Source organism: Phyllobates terribilis, unplaced genomic scaffold (assembly GCF_046119375.1).
Source record: "Phyllobates terribilis strain yellow unplaced genomic scaffold, ASM4611937v1 Scaffold_11__3_contigs__length_659146591, whole genome shotgun sequence".
In the NCBI taxonomy this organism is placed as follows: domain Eukaryota; kingdom Metazoa; phylum Chordata; class Amphibia; order Anura; family Dendrobatidae; genus Phyllobates; species Phyllobates terribilis.
Genome location: NW_027362771.1, coordinates 255,223,627 through 255,242,957, shown reverse-complemented (window position 1 = coordinate 255,242,957; position 19,331 = coordinate 255,223,627). Strand labels below are relative to the sequence as shown.

The 19,331-nt window shown below is 42.9% G+C and overlaps 1 protein-coding gene across 1 annotated transcript in view; it reads left to right on the top strand.

The window, feature by feature from the left end:
* DLD (dihydrolipoamide dehydrogenase) overlaps positions 1-18,921 on the top strand; it is a 36,955-nt gene extending 18,034 nt beyond the window's left edge. The window contains exons 5-14 of the mRNA XM_073652180.1: positions 9,591-9,660; positions 9,790-9,890; positions 11,303-11,446; positions 11,535-11,636; positions 12,264-12,454; positions 12,665-12,835; positions 13,537-13,726; positions 14,610-14,747; positions 18,324-18,413; positions 18,495-18,921. Of these exons, the coding sequence (XP_073508281.1) occupies positions 9,591-9,660; positions 9,790-9,890; positions 11,303-11,446; positions 11,535-11,636; positions 12,264-12,454; positions 12,665-12,835; positions 13,537-13,726; positions 14,610-14,747; positions 18,324-18,413; positions 18,495-18,560 (1,263 nt within the window). The 3' untranslated portion in view covers positions 18,561-18,921. The remainder of the gene's footprint in view (positions 1-9,590; positions 9,661-9,789; positions 9,891-11,302; positions 11,447-11,534; positions 11,637-12,263; positions 12,455-12,664; positions 12,836-13,536; positions 13,727-14,609; positions 14,748-18,323; positions 18,414-18,494) is intronic.
* Positions 18,922-19,331: the final 410 nt, after the last annotated feature.

Genomic DNA, 19,331 nt, shown 5'->3' with positions numbered 1-19,331 from the left:
TGGCGGACGTCATGGCCAGTCTAAGACGCCTAGGTTGGCTGTCAAGGCTGGAACCACAGAGGGTTCAGTCTTTCCTGGGTCTCATTCTGGACTCAGAAAACCAAACCTGTCTTCTGCCAGAGGAAAAGAAGCTGAAGATCAGATCCCTAATATCTCAGGTTGTCAGCAATCCGACCATGACCCTGAGGAGTGCAATGTCTCTGTTGGGTACAATGACATCTTGCATCCCGGCGGTTCAGTGGGCCCAGCACCATTCCAGATGTCTTCAACAGGAGATTCTGGCAGCGGACAGGCGGCTCAAAGGTCGCCTGAATGGGAAAATATCTCTTCCAGATGTCGTGATCAACTCCCTGGACTGGTGGACATCTCCGGTCAACCTATCTTTGGGGGTTCCTTGGACCTCCCAGGTGTCGGATACAATTACAACAGACGCAAGTGCGGAAGGTTGGGGAGCTCACCTAAGGGATCGTTCTGTACAAGGCCTCTGGTCGGACAGCGAGACAAGTCTCTCTCTTCCAACATGAAAGAGCTTTTGGCAGCCAGAAAAGCTCTAAAAGAATTCAGTTCTGTTCTTCAGGGCCCTCACGTCAGGATAATGTCAGACAACAGATCAACAGTCGCCTACATCAATCATCAGGGGGGTACCAGGTCTCTCCCTCTGATGTTAATAGCGGATTAGATCTTCAGGTTTGCCGAGAGTCGGCTGGTTACGCTCTCGGCACTGCATATAAAAGGGGAAGAGAACATAAAGGCCGATTTTCTTGAGTCGTCACATCCTGAAACAAGGAGAGTGGGAGTTGAATCCAGCCGTTTTTCAGCAGATTGTGGATCGGTGGGGACAGCCCCAGATAGATCCATTTGCAAACAGACACAATCGGAAGACCGAAACCTTTTGCTCCCTGAATCCAAAAGAGGGGGCGTTTGCGGTGGACGCGCTGCAGATTCCGTGGGATTTCACTCTAGCTTATGCCTCTCCCCCTTTAGTACTGATCCCTACTATCCTGAGGAAGATCCGAGAGGAACGGGCGAGGGTTATATTGATCGCCCCGTTCTGGCCCAAGAGACCATGGTTCACTTGGATGAAGAGAATGTCCCAAGCTGATCCATGGGTTCTTCCGGACATCCCGGATCTCCTCAGGCAGGGCCCAGTCTGTCATCCCCAAAGAGCGGGCCTGCATTTGACAGCTTGGATTTTGAGAGGTCGCTATTGACGCAAAGGGGGTTTTCTCCGGATCTTGTTACTACCCTTCTAGCAAGTAGAAAACCGATAACCACTAGAATCTATGGTAGAACCTGGGCTAAGTTCTTGTCTACCTCGGGTCAGTCCGCCAAAGGGAGGATTCCTATTGAGGCCATACTAGAATTCCTCCAGAAGGGGTTAAACATGGGACTAGCCACCAGTACTCTTAAGGTACAGGTATCAGCTCTGGGGGCACTGTATAATTATGACTTGGCAGCAAATAGATGGATCATTAGATTTATTAAAGCCTGTCATAGATCCAGACCTATTCCTGTTCCAAGAATTCCTCCTTGGGACCTTAATTTAGTTCTGGAAGCATTAACCAAACCTCCCTTCGAGCCCTTAGAGAAGGTTTCAGAAAAAATCTTAACTTTAAAGACTGCTCTACTGGTGGCCCTGACATCAGCTCGTAGAGTCAGTGACTTACACGCACTATCCGTTAACCATCCATTCACTCAAGTATGTATGGATAGAGTAATCTTAAGACCAGACCCGGCCTATCTTCCAAAGGTAGCCTCCAAGTTCCATAGGACGCAAGTAATCACTCTCCCTTCCTTCTATCCTAATCCTAGGGATTCTGAGGAACATAAGCTTCACACCTTAGATGTTAGGAGGGTGTTAGTCCAGTATTTGGAAGTGACAAAAGCCTGGAGAAAGAGTGACGCTTTATTTATATCCTTTCAGGGGGCTAGGAAAGGACTTAAGGTTACAAGGGGGACCATAGCTAGATGGGTCAGGGATACTATTACCTTAGCCTACTCTTCTAGCAATCTGCCGGTTCCTGAGAACCTGAAGGCCCATTCCACCAGAGCGGTAGCTGCTTCCTGGGCTGAGAAGGCGGATGTGCCCATCGACATCATATGTAAGGCGGCAACTTGGTCATCCCCCGCTACATTTTACAAACATTACTGTCTTGACCTTTCCTCTTCTACTGATCTGTCCTTTGGTAGAAGGGTGTTGCAAGCGGTGATCCCTCCCTCTGGTATTTGATCTCTATAAATCTCTCAGGTGGTGCTGTCATGGGAGAAGGGGAAAAGATCCTAGTTACTTACCGGTAACGGGATTTTACAGAGCCCATGACAGCACCCTATTAATTCCCTCCCCTTTATCACTGTGGTGTGCACTTTTTAAGGTGTTTAGTACAAATGTTGAGGTGGTGGTTATGTATTAACCTGTCTTCGGAGGCCCTCTCATGCTCTGAAATAAAACTGATGCGGAGGAGAGGTACCGCCTTTTTATTCAGTAGGTTCCTGTCCTTGGTGGGCGGATACCCTCTCTCCGGTGGTGCTGTCATGGGCTCTGTAAAATCCCGTTACCGGTAAGTAACTAGGATCTTTTTTCTATAGAATAGTTTTATTGTGTAAACGCGCCAAAACATAAAAAAAATATACAGTAAGTGTTGTATCGCTGTAAACGTACTGACCAGAAGAATAACGCTGCCTGATCACTTTTACCACACGCAGAACGGCATAAAAGAAACCTCAAAAAACAATTCCTGAATTGTTGGTTTTTGTTAATTTTACCTCCCAAAAAACGGATTAGAAAGCGATCAAAAAATGTCACGTACCAATAAAAATGTCAACTCGTCCCGCAAAAAACAAGCCGTCACATGACTGTCGGCCGAAATATGGAAAAATTATAGCTCTCAAAATATGGCGATGCAAAAACTAGATTTTGCAAAAAAAAAAAGCGTCTTAGTGTGTGACAGCTGTCAGTCATAAAAACCCGATATAAATCTGGTATCTCTGTAATCACACCGACCCGAAGAATAAAGTAATCTAATCAGTTATAGCACACGAGGAACGGCGTAAAAAATAAATAAAACCAATTCTTCACCTGCTACTGATTTGTTTATCATGTCTCCCAAAGATCGCAGTAAGGCTCTGCCCACATTTATCCTGCGCTGAGCACTTACATCAGAGTTTCCGTGTAAATCTCTGAAATATGTGATTCAGACGGAACCCATGACGGAAGATTCCCTGTAATGAGGCAGATATAAGCCACTGTGGATGCCGTCTGGCCTGTGATCCCACGGTGTCATTTGTTTTAGGCATAAAAGTGCGGTTGGCCACAGTTTTGTGCACTTCTGAAAAAAAGGACACCGCTAAACAGAGGCCAGACGGAGTCCAGAGTAACTCTGCTGCCTCATTACAGTGAATGGATCCCGCAGGGGTTTCATCTGAATTACATCACTTGGAAATTTAGATGGAAACCCCGATGTAAGTGCTCAGCCTAGAGCGCCGGATAAATGTTATGTAAAATGTTCCCAATAAAAGCTTCAACTCGGTCCTCAAAAAAAAGCTAGTCCCCACTCAGGTCCGTCATCTGTTAAAAATATAAGGGACTTCCAAGTTACTGGTAGCAGAAAGGCTCTGGAAAAGCGAAATGGCCCTTGACCCCCCAAAAGAAATTCAGAAAATTTTGTGCTTCCAAATGCCTATTCTACAATAATTTGTTCTCCAATTGTCAAATAGCGTTCCATCCCCCCCAGATCTCGCCGTATGGCTAAGCGGTACGATACAGCCACATATGGGGTATTGCCACTTTTAGAAGAAATTGTGTGACACATTTCGGCACCATTTTTACCCATTGCCCTGTGTGAAAATGTAAAATCTGAGGGTAAAACATTTTTTTGTGGTAAAAATATATAATTATGCTTTTTCAGTGCCCAATGGTATAAATTTAAAAATTAAAAAATACTCACTACTTCCCTAGATGAATTCCTTGAGAGGTGTAGTTTACAAAATGGGGTCACTTGTGGGGGTTTCTGCTGTTTCGGCGTGTCAGCGACTCTTCAAATGTGACATGGTGTCTGCTGCCTATCCCAGCCAACATAGCGCTCCTTTCTCTTCCGAACCCTGCCGTACACCAAAGCAGTGGTTTTCCCCCACATATGGGGTATCTGCTTACTCAGGAGAAATTTCACAACAAAGTGCATGGTGCAATTTCTCCTGTTATCCTTATGATAATGCAAAATTAGGGGATGAAAAACAATTTTTTGTGGGAAAAATGTGAAAATTTTATTTTTACGGCTCAATATTATAAACTTCTGTGAAGCACCTGGAGGTGCAAGGTGCTCACCACACATCTAGATAAGTTCCCTAAGGGGTCTAGTTTCCAAAATGGTGGCACTTGTGGGGGGTTTCCACTGTTTAGGCACATTAGGGGCTCCCCAAATGAGACATGGCGTCCGCTAATTATTCAAACAAATTTTACATTCAAAAAGTCCAAATGGCGCTCCTTCCCTTCCGAACCCTGCCGTGCGCCCAAACAGTGGTTTGCCTCCACATATGGGGTATCGGCGTGTTCAGGAGAAATTGCACAACAAATTGTATATTCCATTTTTTCCTGTTACCCTTGTGAAAATAAAAAAATTGGGTCTAAAGTAACATTTTTGTGAAAAAAAGTTAAATGTTCATTGTTTTCTTCCACGTTCCAAAAATTCCCGTGAAACACCTGAAGGGTTAATAAACTTCTTGAATGTGGTTTTGAGCACCTTGAGGGGTGCAGTTTTTAGAATGGTGTCACTTTTGGCTATTTTCTGTCATAAAGACCTCTCAAAGTCACTTCAAATAAGATGTGGTCCCTAAAAAAATGTTTTTGTAAATTTTTTGTTGGATAAATGAGAAATCGCTGGTCAACTTTTAACCTTATAGCTTCCTAACAAAAAAAAAATTTGGTTCCAAAATTGTGCTGATGTGAAGTAGACATGTGGGAAATGTTGTTTATTAACTATTTTGTGTGACATATCTCTCTGATTTAAGGGCATGAAAATTCAAAGTTTGAAAATTGCTAAATTTTCGCCAAATTTCTGATTTTTTTTCACTAATAAACGCAAGTGATATTGAAGAAATTTTACCACTATCATGAAGTACAATATGTCACGAAAAAACTGTCTCAGAATCAGGGGAATACGTTGAAGTGTTCCAGAGTAATTACTTCATAAAGTGACAGTGGTCAGAATTGAAAAAATTGGCCCGGTCACGAAGGCAAAAACAGGCTCTGGTGCGAAGTGGTTAAAATACTTTATTCTCCAGTAAATTATAACACTGTAGATTTGTCTCTATTAACCCCTTAATAACATCTGACGTACTAATACGCGTCTGTGCCCTGGGACTTAAGAGCCAGACCCGTATTAGTACGTCATCGCGCGCGCACACAGGCTGTGCGGGCGCGATCGCCGCCGGGTGTCAGCTGATTGTCACAGCTGACACCCGGTACTATGTGCAGGGAGCGGTCACGCACCGCTCCCAGCACATTAACCCCCGCGATGCTGCGATCGAAGTCGATCGCGGCATTGCGGGGGCAAGGGGAGGTGATCGGCGATACTCACCTCCTCTTCCGGCTTCCAGCACAGTCTGCAAAGGCTTCCCGGGTGTTGCCATGACGACCCGATGTCGTCATGACAACATCCGGGTCACCAGAGAGCAGGAAGATTGCTTGGACATGCGCAGTGCATCTCCAAGCAATCTTCACACTGTGCACTTCTGACAGCCTTCATGGCATAGGGATGGTGCTCCATTCCTGTGCCATGCAGGCAATCAGAAAAAAAAAAGTGAAAGTCCCAGAGTGGGACAAAGTAATAAAGTGTATAAACTGTGTGAAAGTGGAAAAAAAAAAAAAAAAATGTGCAAAAATATTATAAAAAAATAAAAAAAATAATACACCAAAAATAAAAATATAATGTACCCATCAATAAATATTATTATAAAAAAAATAAAAAAAAAACAATAAAAGTACACATATTTGGTATCGCCGCGTCCGGAACAACCTGACCTATAAAACTGTCCCACTAGTTAACCCCTTCAGTGAACACTGTAAAAAAAAAAAAAAAAAAAAAAACCAAGCAAAAAACAATGCTTTATCACCATACCGCCAAACAAAAAGTGGAATAACACGCGATCAAAAAGACGCATATAAATAAAAATGATACCGCTGAAAACGTCATCTCGTCCCGCAAAAAACAAGTCACCATATAGCTCCATCAGCCGAAAAATAAAAAAGTTATAGCTCTCAGAATAAAGCGATACTAAAAAATATTTTTTTCTATAAAATAGCTTTTATTGTGTATAAGCGCCAAAACATAGAAAAATGATACAAATGTGGTACCGCTGTAAACGTACTGACCCGAAGAGTAAAGCTGCCTCATCAATTTTACCACACGCGGAACAGAATAAAAAAATAAAAAAAAATAATTCCTGAATTGTTGGTTTTTGTTTATTCTGCCTCCCAAAAATCGGAATAGAAAGCGATCAAAAAATGTCACGTGCCTGAAAATGGCACCAATAACAACGTCAAGTCATCCCGCAAAAAACGAGCCATCACATGACTGTCTGCCAAAATCTGGAAAAATTATAGCTCTCAAAATATGGCGATGCAAAAACTAGATTTTACAAAAAATGCATCTTTTAGTGTGTGACAGCTGTCAGTCATAAAAACCCCATATGATTCTGGCATTGCTGTAATCACACCGACCCGAAGAATAAAGTCGTCTAATCACTTATACCGCACAAGGAACGGCGTCAAAAATAAACTCTTGAGTTAGGATTGGGCTAGGGTTAGGGCTGGGTTTGGGGCTAGGGTTGTGCTGGGGCTAGGGCTGGGGTTGGGATTTTTTTCAAAAGTAAGAAAAAAAGATGACGATATGGCGACTAGTGTTGAGAGCAAGTGCTCGCTACTTGAGTTTGCATCGGGTGCTCTGGTATGCATTTAGTATCGTGGGTATTTGAGTGACATGCTCGAGTCTCTGCCCCATATGCTTCGCGGCCAAAAAACTTTACGGGGATTGCCTGCCATGCACGAGCGATCCCCGCATGTTTTTTTTTGGGTGTCTAATAACCGTGAAACATGCGGAGCAGGGACTCGAGCATGTCACTCGAGCACATGCTGTACATGGTGCATACCTGAGTACCCGATGCAAACTCAAGTAGCGAGCACTTGCGCTCAAGAATAATGAAAACTTATTCAATATGATGACCTAATGTAAACAAATAATGTGCCGTACCTCTGGGTTCAAAATGTTCACTATACACCTTAATAAAATCTTTGAGGGGTATAGTTTCCAAAATGGGGACACTTGTGGGGGAGCTCCACTGTTTAGGCACATCACGGGCTCTCCAAACGCGACATGGTGTCCGCTAACAAATTGAATGGAAAATCGGCTCAAATTGTTAGCGGACGCCATGTTGCGTTTGGAGAGCCCCTGTGTGCCCAAACATTGGAGCTCCCCCACAAGTGACCCCATTTTGGAAACTAGACCCCCCAAGGCACCTATCTAGATGCATAGTGAGCACTTAGAACCCCCAGGTGCTTCACAAATTGATTCGTAAAAATGAAAAAGTGAAAATAAAACACTTTTTTTCATTTTTATGAATCAATTTGTGAAGCACCTGGGGTTCCAAGTGCTCACTATGAATCTAGATAGGTGCCTTGGGGGGTCTAGTTTCCAAAATGGGGTCACTTGTGGGGGAGCTCCAATGTTTGGGCACACAGGGACTCTCTAAATGCAACATGGTATCCGCTAACAAATTGAATGGAAAATCGGCTCAAATTGTTAGCGGACACCACATTGCGTTTGGAGAGCCCCTCTGTGCCCAAACTTTGGAGCTCCCCCACAAGTGACCCCATTTTGGAAACTAGACCCCCCAAGGCACCTTTCTAGATGCATAGTGAGCACTTGGAACCCCCAGGTGCTTCACAAATTGATTCATAAAAATGAAAGTGTTTTTTTTTTTTCACTTTTTCATTATTACGAATCAATTTGTGAAGCACCTGGGGGTTCCAAGTGCTCACTATGCATCTAGAAAGGTGCCTTGGGGGGTCTAGTTTCCAAAATGGGGTCACTTGTGGGGGAGCTCCAAAGTTTGGGCACAGAGAAGCTCTCCAAACGCAATGTGGTGTCGCTAACAATTTGAGCCAATTTTGCGTTAAATTTGTTAGCGGACACCATGTTGCATTTAGAGAGCCGCTGTGTGCCCAAATATTGGAGCTCCCCCACAAGTGACCCCATTTTGGAAACTAGACCCCCCAAGGCACCTATCTAGATGCATAGTGAGCAGTTGGAACCCCCAGGTGCTTCACAAATTGATTCATAAAAATGAAAAAGTGTTTTTTTTTTCACTTTTTCATTGTTACGAATCAATTTGTGAAGCACCTGGGGGTTCCAAGTGCTCACTATGCATCTAGAAAGGTGCCTTGGGGGGTCTAGTTTCCAAAATGGGGTCACTTGTGGGGGAGCTCCAAAGTTTGGGCACACATGGGCTCTCCAAACACAACATGGCGTCCGCTAATTATTCAAGCAAATTTTACAATCAAAAAGTCAAATAGCGCTCCTTCCCTTCCGAGCCCTGCCGTGCGCCCAAACAGTATTTTTTCCCCAAATATTGGGTATCTGCGTGCCCAGGGGAAATTGCACAACAAATTTTGGGGTCCATTTTTTCTTGTTACCCCTGTGAAAATAAAAAAAATTGGGTCTAAATTAACATTTTTGTGAAAAAAGTTAAATGTTCATTTTTTTCTTCCACATTCAAAAAATTCCTGTGAAGCACCTGAAGGGTTAATAAAGTTCTTGAATGTGGTTTTGAGCACCTTGAGGGGTGCAGTTTTTAGAATGGTGTCACTTTTGGGTATTTTCTGTCATAAAGACCTCTCAAAGTGACTTCAAATGTGATGTGGTCCCTAAAAAAATGGTTTTGTAAATTTTGTTGGAAAAATGAGAAATCGCTGGTCAACTTTTAACCCTTATAGCTCCCTAACAAAAAAAAATTTTGGTTCCAAAATTGTGCTGATGTAAAGTAGACATGTGGGAAATGTTATTTATTAACTCTTTTGTGTGACATATCGCTCTGATTTCAGGGCTTAAAAATTCAAATTTTGAAAATTGCAAAATTTTCAAAATTTTCGCCAAATTTCCGTTTTTTTCACAAATAAACGCAAGTGATATCGAAGAAATTTTTCCACAATCATGAAGTACAATATGTCACGAAAAAACAATCTCAGAATCAGGGGGATCCGTTGAAGCGTTCGAGAGTAATTACCTCATAAAGTGACAGTGGTCAGAATTGTAAAAATTGGCCCGGTCATTAACGTGCAAACCACCCGCGGGGCTTAAGGGGTTAATGCACCACAAATTGCATACACTTGTACACTAGAAAATGGGAATATCTTAAAATTTGCCAACACATGTAAAATATTAAGACAAACGATTGGGGAGTAGGGAAGAGAAAAGTGCCCGACATGTCAGTAAAGATGCACCAGACTTCTCGTACAGAGTACACCAATGGGATGTATTTTGTGCGCTTTGTGCCTAAATTTAAGCCAATAATAGATCTTCTCCAATGTCTTTTTCCAGGCTTTGCTGAATAACTCCTACCTTTATCACTTAGCTCATGGAAAAGACTTTGCGAGCAGAGGAATTGAAGGTAGGTTAAATAGTATTTCAGTCTCTTTCTCCATTTTTTTCTCCAGTCATGTGTTTTATTGTGATCATGACTTGTCTACTGTCTTTTTCACTGTAAGACACTAATTCTATTTTTTTTGTATTTCTTTAGTTACTGGCATCAGTTTAAATCTAGAGAAGATGATGGAACAGAAAAGTGGAGCAGTGAAGTCGCTTACAGGTGGCATTGCTCATCTGTTCAAACAGAATAAGGTCTGATTGCTGCACTTGTATAACACCTGAACATATGCATATAGCCTTTGAGTATATATTTAATTGTCAACACACATTAAAGAGGTTGTCCTGGCAAGGGTTATTTGACCTATTGTTAGGATGGATCATTTAGTATCAGATCATTCGTGGTCTGACACCTGCTACCCCACAGATCATCTATTTACTCTGACAGATGTAATCTCATTGACTGGAGTTTACTATGTAGCCCCATTGACTGACTGTGTAGCACACGCTGCCTGGTACTGCAGAATCACTCCTATTCAAGAGCATAGTAACAGCTGATCAGTGGGGTGGCCAGGTGCTGGACCCCCAATGATCTGATATTGGTGACCCATCCTCAAGAGATTATCATGACTCCTTTTAAAGGGGTTGTCCACTACTCGGGCAACCCCTACTTATTTGTTATATTCCTCAATATAAAATCTGGCTATATTGTCCTCGAGTGCCAGTGCCATTTCTGTGACTTCGACACCTGGTCTCCTGAGGATCATGTGACGCTGTTTGCCTCACACTGCATATTAGCAGCCACTTTACTTACTACTTTGGACGTAGGGGGCGGAAGCAGATTTCACTACTTTTGGGTCATTTTCACCTAAAGGAAGTGAAGGTGAGCATGCCCATTAGCATCCACTAATTGTTTGCAGGGTTCATGTGGGAAGGGTCTCAAGGGAGGGGAGTATAGCCTGTTATTTTTATACAGGGGAGTAACAATTGAGAAGGGGTTGTCTGAGTAGTGGACAACCCCCTTTTAACTGTGGCTAGTGAGCTAGCAGCCAAAAAAATAATGTATACTTTGCTTGGAAAAAATGGGTATGTTCCCATGTCACCATTTCGCTACAGACCTACATGTCTTTGTGACAATGAGCTTGTTCAACTGTTTTCTTTATAGATCTCCTACAGTGTGAATACTACAAAGTACCCCACAGCTGTAAATACAATGTGAAAATAGTGCTGGCGAGAAATGCATTTTAAACTGTTATCTGCAGCAGAAATTGATGATCTGCTGGTCTGGTCAACTTCACACTGTAGACTTTTTTTGCAGCATTTGCATAAGATTTCTTAAAATTTGACAACCAGCACTGCTACTGTCAAGCACAGCAGATTTTCAAAGAATAAAGGTGGAAAATTTGCTGCGTTTTTCACGGAGAACAAGCCCACATACAGTTTTTGTTGCAGTATCTACATTCTCCAGGTTATTGGAGCAGTCCACACAATTCCTGCTGTTAGGCAGTGACTGCTATGATGGTCCAAGAAAGCCACTGATTTAGTTGTGTGTGTGTTTTAGATTTATCTATTGATAGAATGGTTTTATACTACAAGAAAATGTCTTGCTTGACAATTATGTGTATACATGCACATTTCCGTACTCACTTTCAGTGTATCTTGTGCAGGTTGCACATGTTCCAGGCTTTGGAAAAATCACCGGGAAAAACCAAGTGACTGCAACAAAAGCAGATGGCAGCACGCAGGTTATCAACACTAAGAACATCCTTATTGCGACGGGATCTGAGGTTACTCCCTTTCCAGGAATTGAGGTCTTGTATCGTTATAATGCAGATCTGATAAACAAGTATTTAAAAAGTTTTTTTTTTACATTAGTAATCTAGTTCTGTCATGTTACAGATTGATGAAGAAACCGTAGTATCATCCACTGGTGCATTATCCCTGAAGAAAGTGCCTGAGAAGATGGTGGTCATTGGTGGTGGAGTAATTGGTGTTGAATTGGTAAGTTAACATGCAAGTATTGACTTTTACAATTGGCAACAGGTATCATTAAAGGGGTTGTCCACTACTAGGACAACCTCCTCACTCTGAATGTTTGCCCCTGTTAAAGTAAAAACACTTATACTCCCCTCCCATGCTGTCACCCTTGCAGCGGTGTCGGCATTAGCGTTCATGGGGCTCACGTAAGGTTTTGTCATATGAGCCCTGTGCCCAATCAGCTCTGGCGTCACTGTCTCCTTCTTCGGACATATAAGTAATCATGAAGAAGTACAGCTCTCATTTCCTTTTGAATATGAATATTTATACACGTCCGAAGGTGGGGACAGTGGCGCCAGAGCTGATTGGGTGCAGGGCTCACGTGACAAAAAAAAAAAACCAACCTCGCGCAAATGTTGACACTGCTGCGACATCACAGGAAGTGAATATAGGTGTTCTTATTTGAACTGGGGCAAACACAACCTCTTTAAAGTCTAGCACAGCCTAAAACTATTACAAAGAAGCTTTGCAAAATCCAAACTACTGTTATGGCAGGTCACTTCCATCTATCATGCAGTGCTACAGAATAATGTAACTAATCCAATGTAGAATTACTTGCACCTGATATTTTTGGCTACTCATCTTTTTCAGGGATCTGTGTGGCAACGATTGGGAGCAGATGTTACAGCAGTTGAATTTTTGGGACATGTTGGTGGAATAGGAATTGACATGGAAATCTCCAAAAACTTCCAAAGGATTCTTCAAAAGCAGGGTCTGAAATTTAAGCTGAACACAAAGGTCACTGGTGCGACTAGAAGAGCAGATGGGAAAATTGATGTTTCGTAAGTGTGGTATGCTTCCTATAACATGACATCCCTGGCACTATAAAATGTGATCTAAAACAGGAAAGTTTATAATATAGATATTGTGGGATCTGCGGTAGAGTGCACAGCGTGAAGGAGGGTCTTTGCATATGCAATGAAATGCAGGGGGAAGGCTGACCCTTTTATCCCTGATCTATAACAAAACCGTGTTCTCATTTCTGTTAACAGCATTGAAGCAGCAGCTGGTGGGAAGGAAGAAGTAATAACCTGCGATGTTTTGCTTGTGTGCATTGGTCGTCGTCCCTTCACACAAAACCTTGGACTACAAGAGCTTGGAATTGATCTGGATAACAGGGGGAGGATCCCAATCAACACTAGATTCCAGACAAAAATCCCAAAGTAAGGAAAACCTTGTTTCCAGTTCAGATATTTAATTACTTTCACGCATTGGACACCTTGCATAAAAATATTGCTCGGACCCTGATGCAGGACCATAGACTTGTGCTACATCCATTTGTACTGTGGGGCTTTATACAAATCACTTCTTTGATGGTTTGCTTCTGAAACTTAGATCCCGGTAAATAACTGGACTGAAAATTAACAGAGAATGGGGCCAGGTTCCTGTACATTGCTTGAACAAGAGCAGCTCTATGCAGGATTAAAACCAAAAGACTAGAAAGTTTGTAACACATTTTTTAGTCTGTTGGTTTCTGAGTTTCAACTGTATCTTAAGAGTACCGGTCACTGGGTCAAAAGTGTCCAGTTTTTGCTCTTATTTTACTGCCCTGCTGCGAACAACACCCCTTTTAATAAAGACTACAGAAATTGGCACTGAATTTAAAAAAATTTCTGGAACCGTGGATTTAAAAAAAAAAAAAAAAAAAAAAAAATACCAGGGGGAGCAGCGAGAATAATGGGGCTAAAACTTGCCACTTAAGACATAGTCATATACCCTTTCAACACCCTTCTTAAAAAAAAAAAAAAAAAAAAGTAAAAAGTAGCAGTCATGAGCTTAGTGTCTACTGATTGGAACCCTAGATTGTATTGAGCGATCTTACATTTCAGTGCCTCTCAGTTCTTTCTCTTTTTACTTTGCACAGTATATATGCAATTGGTGATGTAGTAGCTGGACCAATGTTGGCCCATAAAGCTGAAGATGAAGGTATAATCTGTGTTGAAGGCATGGCTGGTGGGGCAGTCCACATTGATTACAACTGTGTGCCATCGGTGATCTATACTCACCCTGAGGTGGCTTGGGTTGGAAAATCAGAAGAGCAGTTAAAAGAAGAGGTATTGCTGTACATACTGTACATAAAATTTGTGTTTAAGACTTCACTGTTTTAAATTTGTTGCCTGGTTTAAAAAGACTGTTTTCCAATATCCAAGTAGAAATTCTGACTGGTCACATTAGAGGCTACAAAAGCATATAAAGGCTAAAGGGAACCAGAAAAGCGATCTCCCTTCAGACTTAGAGTTAATTGGCAGGTAAATGGCGGTAAAATCATGTTCGGCTGCTTTACTAGAGCAGTGTGTGCTAGCTTCCAGTCATCAGGATTGCTGTAATCCCTCCCCGGTACACGGACAGCCTGTTCTGCATACATAAGCGCAGAGCAGGCTGTCAATCACTACACACTGAGTGCACGATCACCGCTCCCTGCATAACATAACAGGATTTTATTGCTCTTTACCTACTTTTGGATATGATAGGTTCTCTTTAATTTCCCCTTCATCATAGCTGAAGGGAAGGTAAACTCACAAGGTTTCCTCCACAGATCACATATTCTATATCAGAATCTAAAACATCTGTGATCAGCTTTTCACTTGGGACCCTTCTAACATAAAGGAATTGTTTAAGTAGGTGACCCTTTGTCAAGTTTGAATGAAAAGACAGATACACTTTAAAATGTGTAGAAGCTTCTTTGGTTATGTTAAGTCTTTTTGCTGAGCTTTCAGGGCAGACATGGAGGATTTATAGAGTTTCCACTCCCAAAACTGTGAACATGTTCTTTAAAGTGGTAAAAAAAAAAAAAAATAGACCAGGCTCAAATGCAACTATGAATCAGGCCCTCTTTTGTCACAGGATGTTTTTTTTCTTTTATCTTTCAGTACCCCTTGCATATTTGTCTTAAATGGCAAAATGTTTCATTGTTGGCTAATAAGTGTTTCTCCATAGGGTGTGGAATACAAAGTTGGGAAATTTCCATTTGCTGCCAACAGCCGGGCGAAAACAAATGCAGACACAGACGGCTTGGTGAAAATCCTAAGTAACAAGACAACTGACAGAATGCTGGGAGCACATATTCTTGGATCAGTAAGTTTCTTTCAATCATATATCATGGACCGAAAATATGGTTTATTATTATTATGCCATTAATTCCATGGCACTTTACATGTGAAAAAGGGGTATACGTAGCAGACAACAAGTACAATAGTTTGAACAAAAACAAGTCACCGACTGGTACAGGAGGAAAGAGGACCCTGCCCGCAATGGCTCACAATCTAGAATGGGGCAAGAGGGGGGGGTTTGTGAGGATACAGTAGCTGAGGGCACAGCTGGTCGTGCAGTGAGGGTTACTGCAGGTTGTAGGATTGTCAGAGGTAGGTCTTCAGGTTCCTTCTTAAAGGTTTCCACGGTAGGCAAGAGTCTGATATGTTGGGATAGAGAGTTCCAGAGTAGGTGGGGGTGGGGGGTGCACAGGAGAAATCTTGTATGCAATTGTGGGAAGAGGAGATAAGTGGGGAATAGAGAATGAGATCCTGTAAGGATCGGAGGTTGTGTGCAGGTAAGTACTGGATACAAGGTCACAGATGTATGGAGGAGACAGGTTGTGGATGGCTTTGTATGCCAAGGTTAGGGTCTTGAACTTGAGTCTCTGGGCATTGGGGAGCCAGTGCAGTGATTGGCAGAGGGTGGAGGCAGGGGAATAGCGGGGGGACAGGTGGATTAGTTTAGCAGCAGTCTAGGATAGGTTGCAAGGGTGCGAGAGTGGTAGAAGGGAGGCCACAGAGCAGGAGGTTGCAGTAGTTGAGGCGAGAGATAATGAGGGTATGCACTGTTTTTTCAGATTCATGGTTGAGGAATGTACGGATCCGGGAAATATTTTTGAGTTGGAGTCTGCATGAAGTGGAAAGGGCTTGGATATGAGGTTTGAAGGAGAGATCAGAGTCCAGGGTTACCCTGAGGCAACGAGCTTGTGGGACTGGGGAGAGTGGACAGCCATTGACGATAGGTCAGGTGGTGGGGTTGAGTGAGATGGTGGAAAGATGATGAATTTGGTTTTATCCATACTAAGTTTTAGGAATCTAGCAGAGAAGAAAGATGAAATAGTGGACAGACCTTGTGGTATTCTGGTTAGTAAGGAGGTGATATCAGGTCCAGAGAGGTAGATCTGTGTGTCATCAGCATAGAGGTGAGACTCAATGAGCTGTCCCAAGCTGAAGGTGTAGATGGAGAAGAGCAGTGGTCCTAGAACTGAACCTTGGGGGAGATCAACAGATGGGGGAGGTGAGGAGGTGGTGTGAGAGTGGGAGACGCTGAATGTCCGGTCTGTTAAGTATGAGGAGATCCAAGATAGGGCCAAGTCTGTGATGCCGAGATGAGTCTCTAATAAGAGGGAATGGTCCACTGTGTCAAAGGCGGAGAACAGGGTAGCGTCGCTTGGATTTGGCAGTCAGTAGGTCGTTGATGACTTTAGTCAGGGCAGTTTCAGTGGAGTGAGGCGGTCGGAAGCCAGATTGACCGCTTACAAAGAGGGAGCAGAAAGAGGTGGGAGGACAGTTCAAAATGGACATGTTGTTCCAGTAATTTTGAGGCAAAGGGAAGAAGTGATATGGGGCGGTAGCTTGTCAGAGAGGATGAGTCAAGGGAGGACTTTGAGGATGGGTGTGATCGAGGCATGTTTGACGCATTGGAGGAAGATTCCAGTTGTTAGTGACAGGTTGAAGATGTGGGTTAGGTTTGGGATGAGGTGGGACGGGATTAGGGCAAGTTCACAGGTGGTGAGATGTGACTTGGAGAGTAAAGAGGAAAGTTGATCTTCTGTGATGGTGGAGAAGCTGGTTTTGAAGGAGGAGAGTTGAGTAGTTATGAGAAGGGGCTGTGGGGACTTGTAGCCATAGCTTTGCTTTATGCTGTCAATCTTCTGCTTGAAGAATGAGGCAAAGTCTTCAGCTGAGAAGAGTGGGGAGGGAGAGGGAGTTGGGGGACGGAGGAGAGAATTAAAAGTACTGAATAGCCGTTCAGGGGTGAGACAGGGAGGATATGAGCGATGAGGAGTAGGTTTGTTTTGCTGCAGTTAGTGTGGACTTGAAAGTAGTAAGGGACTGTTTGAATCCGATGAAGTGCTTGAACGGAGATGGAAAAGGTCCCACTCCAACTAGAACCCTAGAAGCCAGTCTCAGTTCTTTAGTCAGGCTGGTGTGCCAGGGTTGCCTGTTGATTGTGAGGGGAGCGACCAAATTGATAGCTGCAGCTGTTGTGATGTTACATAAAGCCGCATCTGCATTGTGTAGGGATTTGTCTGTAGGAGGGAGAAGGGATTCAGAGAGTGAGTGTAGGTCAAGGTGTTTGAGGTTCTTGGATGGGTGACTGTGGACCTGGAGAGGAGAGAGAAGAGAATGTGAGTAAGTTGTGGTCAGGGAGAGGTGAGTTAGAGAGGTTAGATGAGGTCCAGTGTGTGTCCATCTTTGTGGGTGGCTGCGGAAGACCATTGAGCGAGGCTGAAGGAGGAAGTGAGGGATAGAAGCTTAGAGACATATGAATAGGAAGTGTCAATGAGTATGTTGAAGTCGCCCATGATGTTAGTGGGAATGTCCGTGGAAAGGAAATGGAGTAGCCAGGTGGTGACGTAGTCTAAGAAGGTGGAAGCTGGACCTGAGGGGTGGTAAATGACAGCCGGTTGGAAAGGAGTAGATGCGCACACCGTGCACCTCAAAAGAGAGGAGGGTAATGAAGGGTGGCAATGAGATATGTGAGAAGGAGCAGCTTTCTGACAGGAGAAAGCAAACTCCTCCGCCATGCTTGCTGCTGGGGCAGGGGTGTGGGGGAGAGGTGGCATCCGCCGTATGAAAGTGCAGCTGGAGAGGCTGTGTCAGAATGGGTGAGTCTGGTTTCAGTGATGACGAGGAAGGAAAGTTTGTTAGTGATGAAAAGATCATGGATGTAGAAAACTTTGTTGCAGACGGAGCTGGCGTTCCATAGAGCTCCTGTTAGAGGGACTGGAGAAACGGGGGCTGGGCGGATGGGTATAAGATTAGAAAGGTTGCAGAAATGTGTGATAGGTATAGGATGAGAGGTAGACGTGACTGTGGGGATGTGGTGGGGGGCGAGATTTGGAGAGATATCGCCAGCAGTGAGAAGGAGCAGAGAAAGTGTTAGCAGGTATGAGTTGGAGAGTGCATGAGGTGGCTGTCTGCTTGGAGACAAAGGATTGTATGTTGAGGAACAGTTCTGAGGTGGAAGTGAGATGGATGGGGAGAATGGAGGGAGAGATGACCAGTTCTTTACTAGGAGTAGGGATTAGAGGGGTTAGTAGAAAGTGAAGGACTATAGAGGAGAGAGTGAAAACAAACAGGAACATTGTTTACTGTGACTAAGTATCCAGTTACCTTCAGTTCCCTTCTGGTTAAATTCTGGTATAATTCTTAGCTGAATATATCTTCGTTACACTTCTATGTTACTCTGGCAGACTGCTTGGCCCTTGTGGTGTCCTTGAGAAAAACTGACATGACGTGGACAGCACTGCGACCAATGTTGTTCGTTTGGACTGTTCAGATGACGTGGTGTTAATTTTTTTTTTTTTATTAAATAATTAGGAACATTTTCTTTTTTATTACTAGTTGTGTTGTGAATGTGGCCAGACTACTTATTAATTCTCGCTGATTACAGGGTGCCGGTGAGATGATTAATGAAGCCACACTTGCCATGGAATATGGTGCCTCCTGTGAAGATGTAGCCAGAGTATGCCATGCCCATCCAGTAAGTGTTCAGCTTTGTTTTTGTTTTGTTTTTTTAAAGTTTCATTCTCTTCCTAAATAATAAGTTGTCTCTTCTTTGCAGACGGTATCAGAAGCCTTCAGAGAAGCAAACCTAGCTGCATCGTTTGGAAAAGCCATTAATTTTTAAGCAGCTGGAGAAAGCGGTTGTGTGTACATAGGATTCTTATAGGGGTCGAAGGCAGGCGATTAGATACCGGTCAATGTTTCATACTCAGTCCAATGGGCTCTTGTCAGATCCAAGTATTTAACAATGTTTGGAATTAGAAATGTACATGACTAAGGCCCGTGTACAAAGCACTTCATATAAATGTTGGTTTATACTGAGAACCTGATACACTATTCTGGAAGCCATGTCTAAGGTGATTGTTTGATGCGAAAGATCTGTGAACTAGTTGTCTCATCTGTCTAATGGAGATATATTCATACTTCAAACAGCATCTGTGTCTATTTATTCTTTATTTTCAAAAAACACGATTCTACTCCAATTATTTATGTCCAAGCGCTTTTTTTAGGTGCTTATAGTAGCTATAATCTAGTGTCTGTGCAGAGAAGAGCTGCCAAGGTTAATAAGGGAATGGGTGAACTGAAATGCCAAGACAGATTATCAAACTTGGGGGTTATTCAGTTTGTAATGAGCGCCCCCACAACTTATTTTTCCATTTCTTCTCCAATGTAATCTTTTTACAACTAACCCAGCAATAACAACAAGGGGTCATCCTCTACAACACTTTTTTTTTTTTTTTTTTTTTTTTTTTTTTTTAATTTATATATTTTTTTTTGGTGTGTAATCTGAACCGAGATTTGAATTCAATTTCTGCCTCTTGCGCTCTAATTATTTGGCTTCAGATTAAACTGTTGAGAAATTTTGTGGCTTGGCTCTAACACTGTAAGGCAAGTA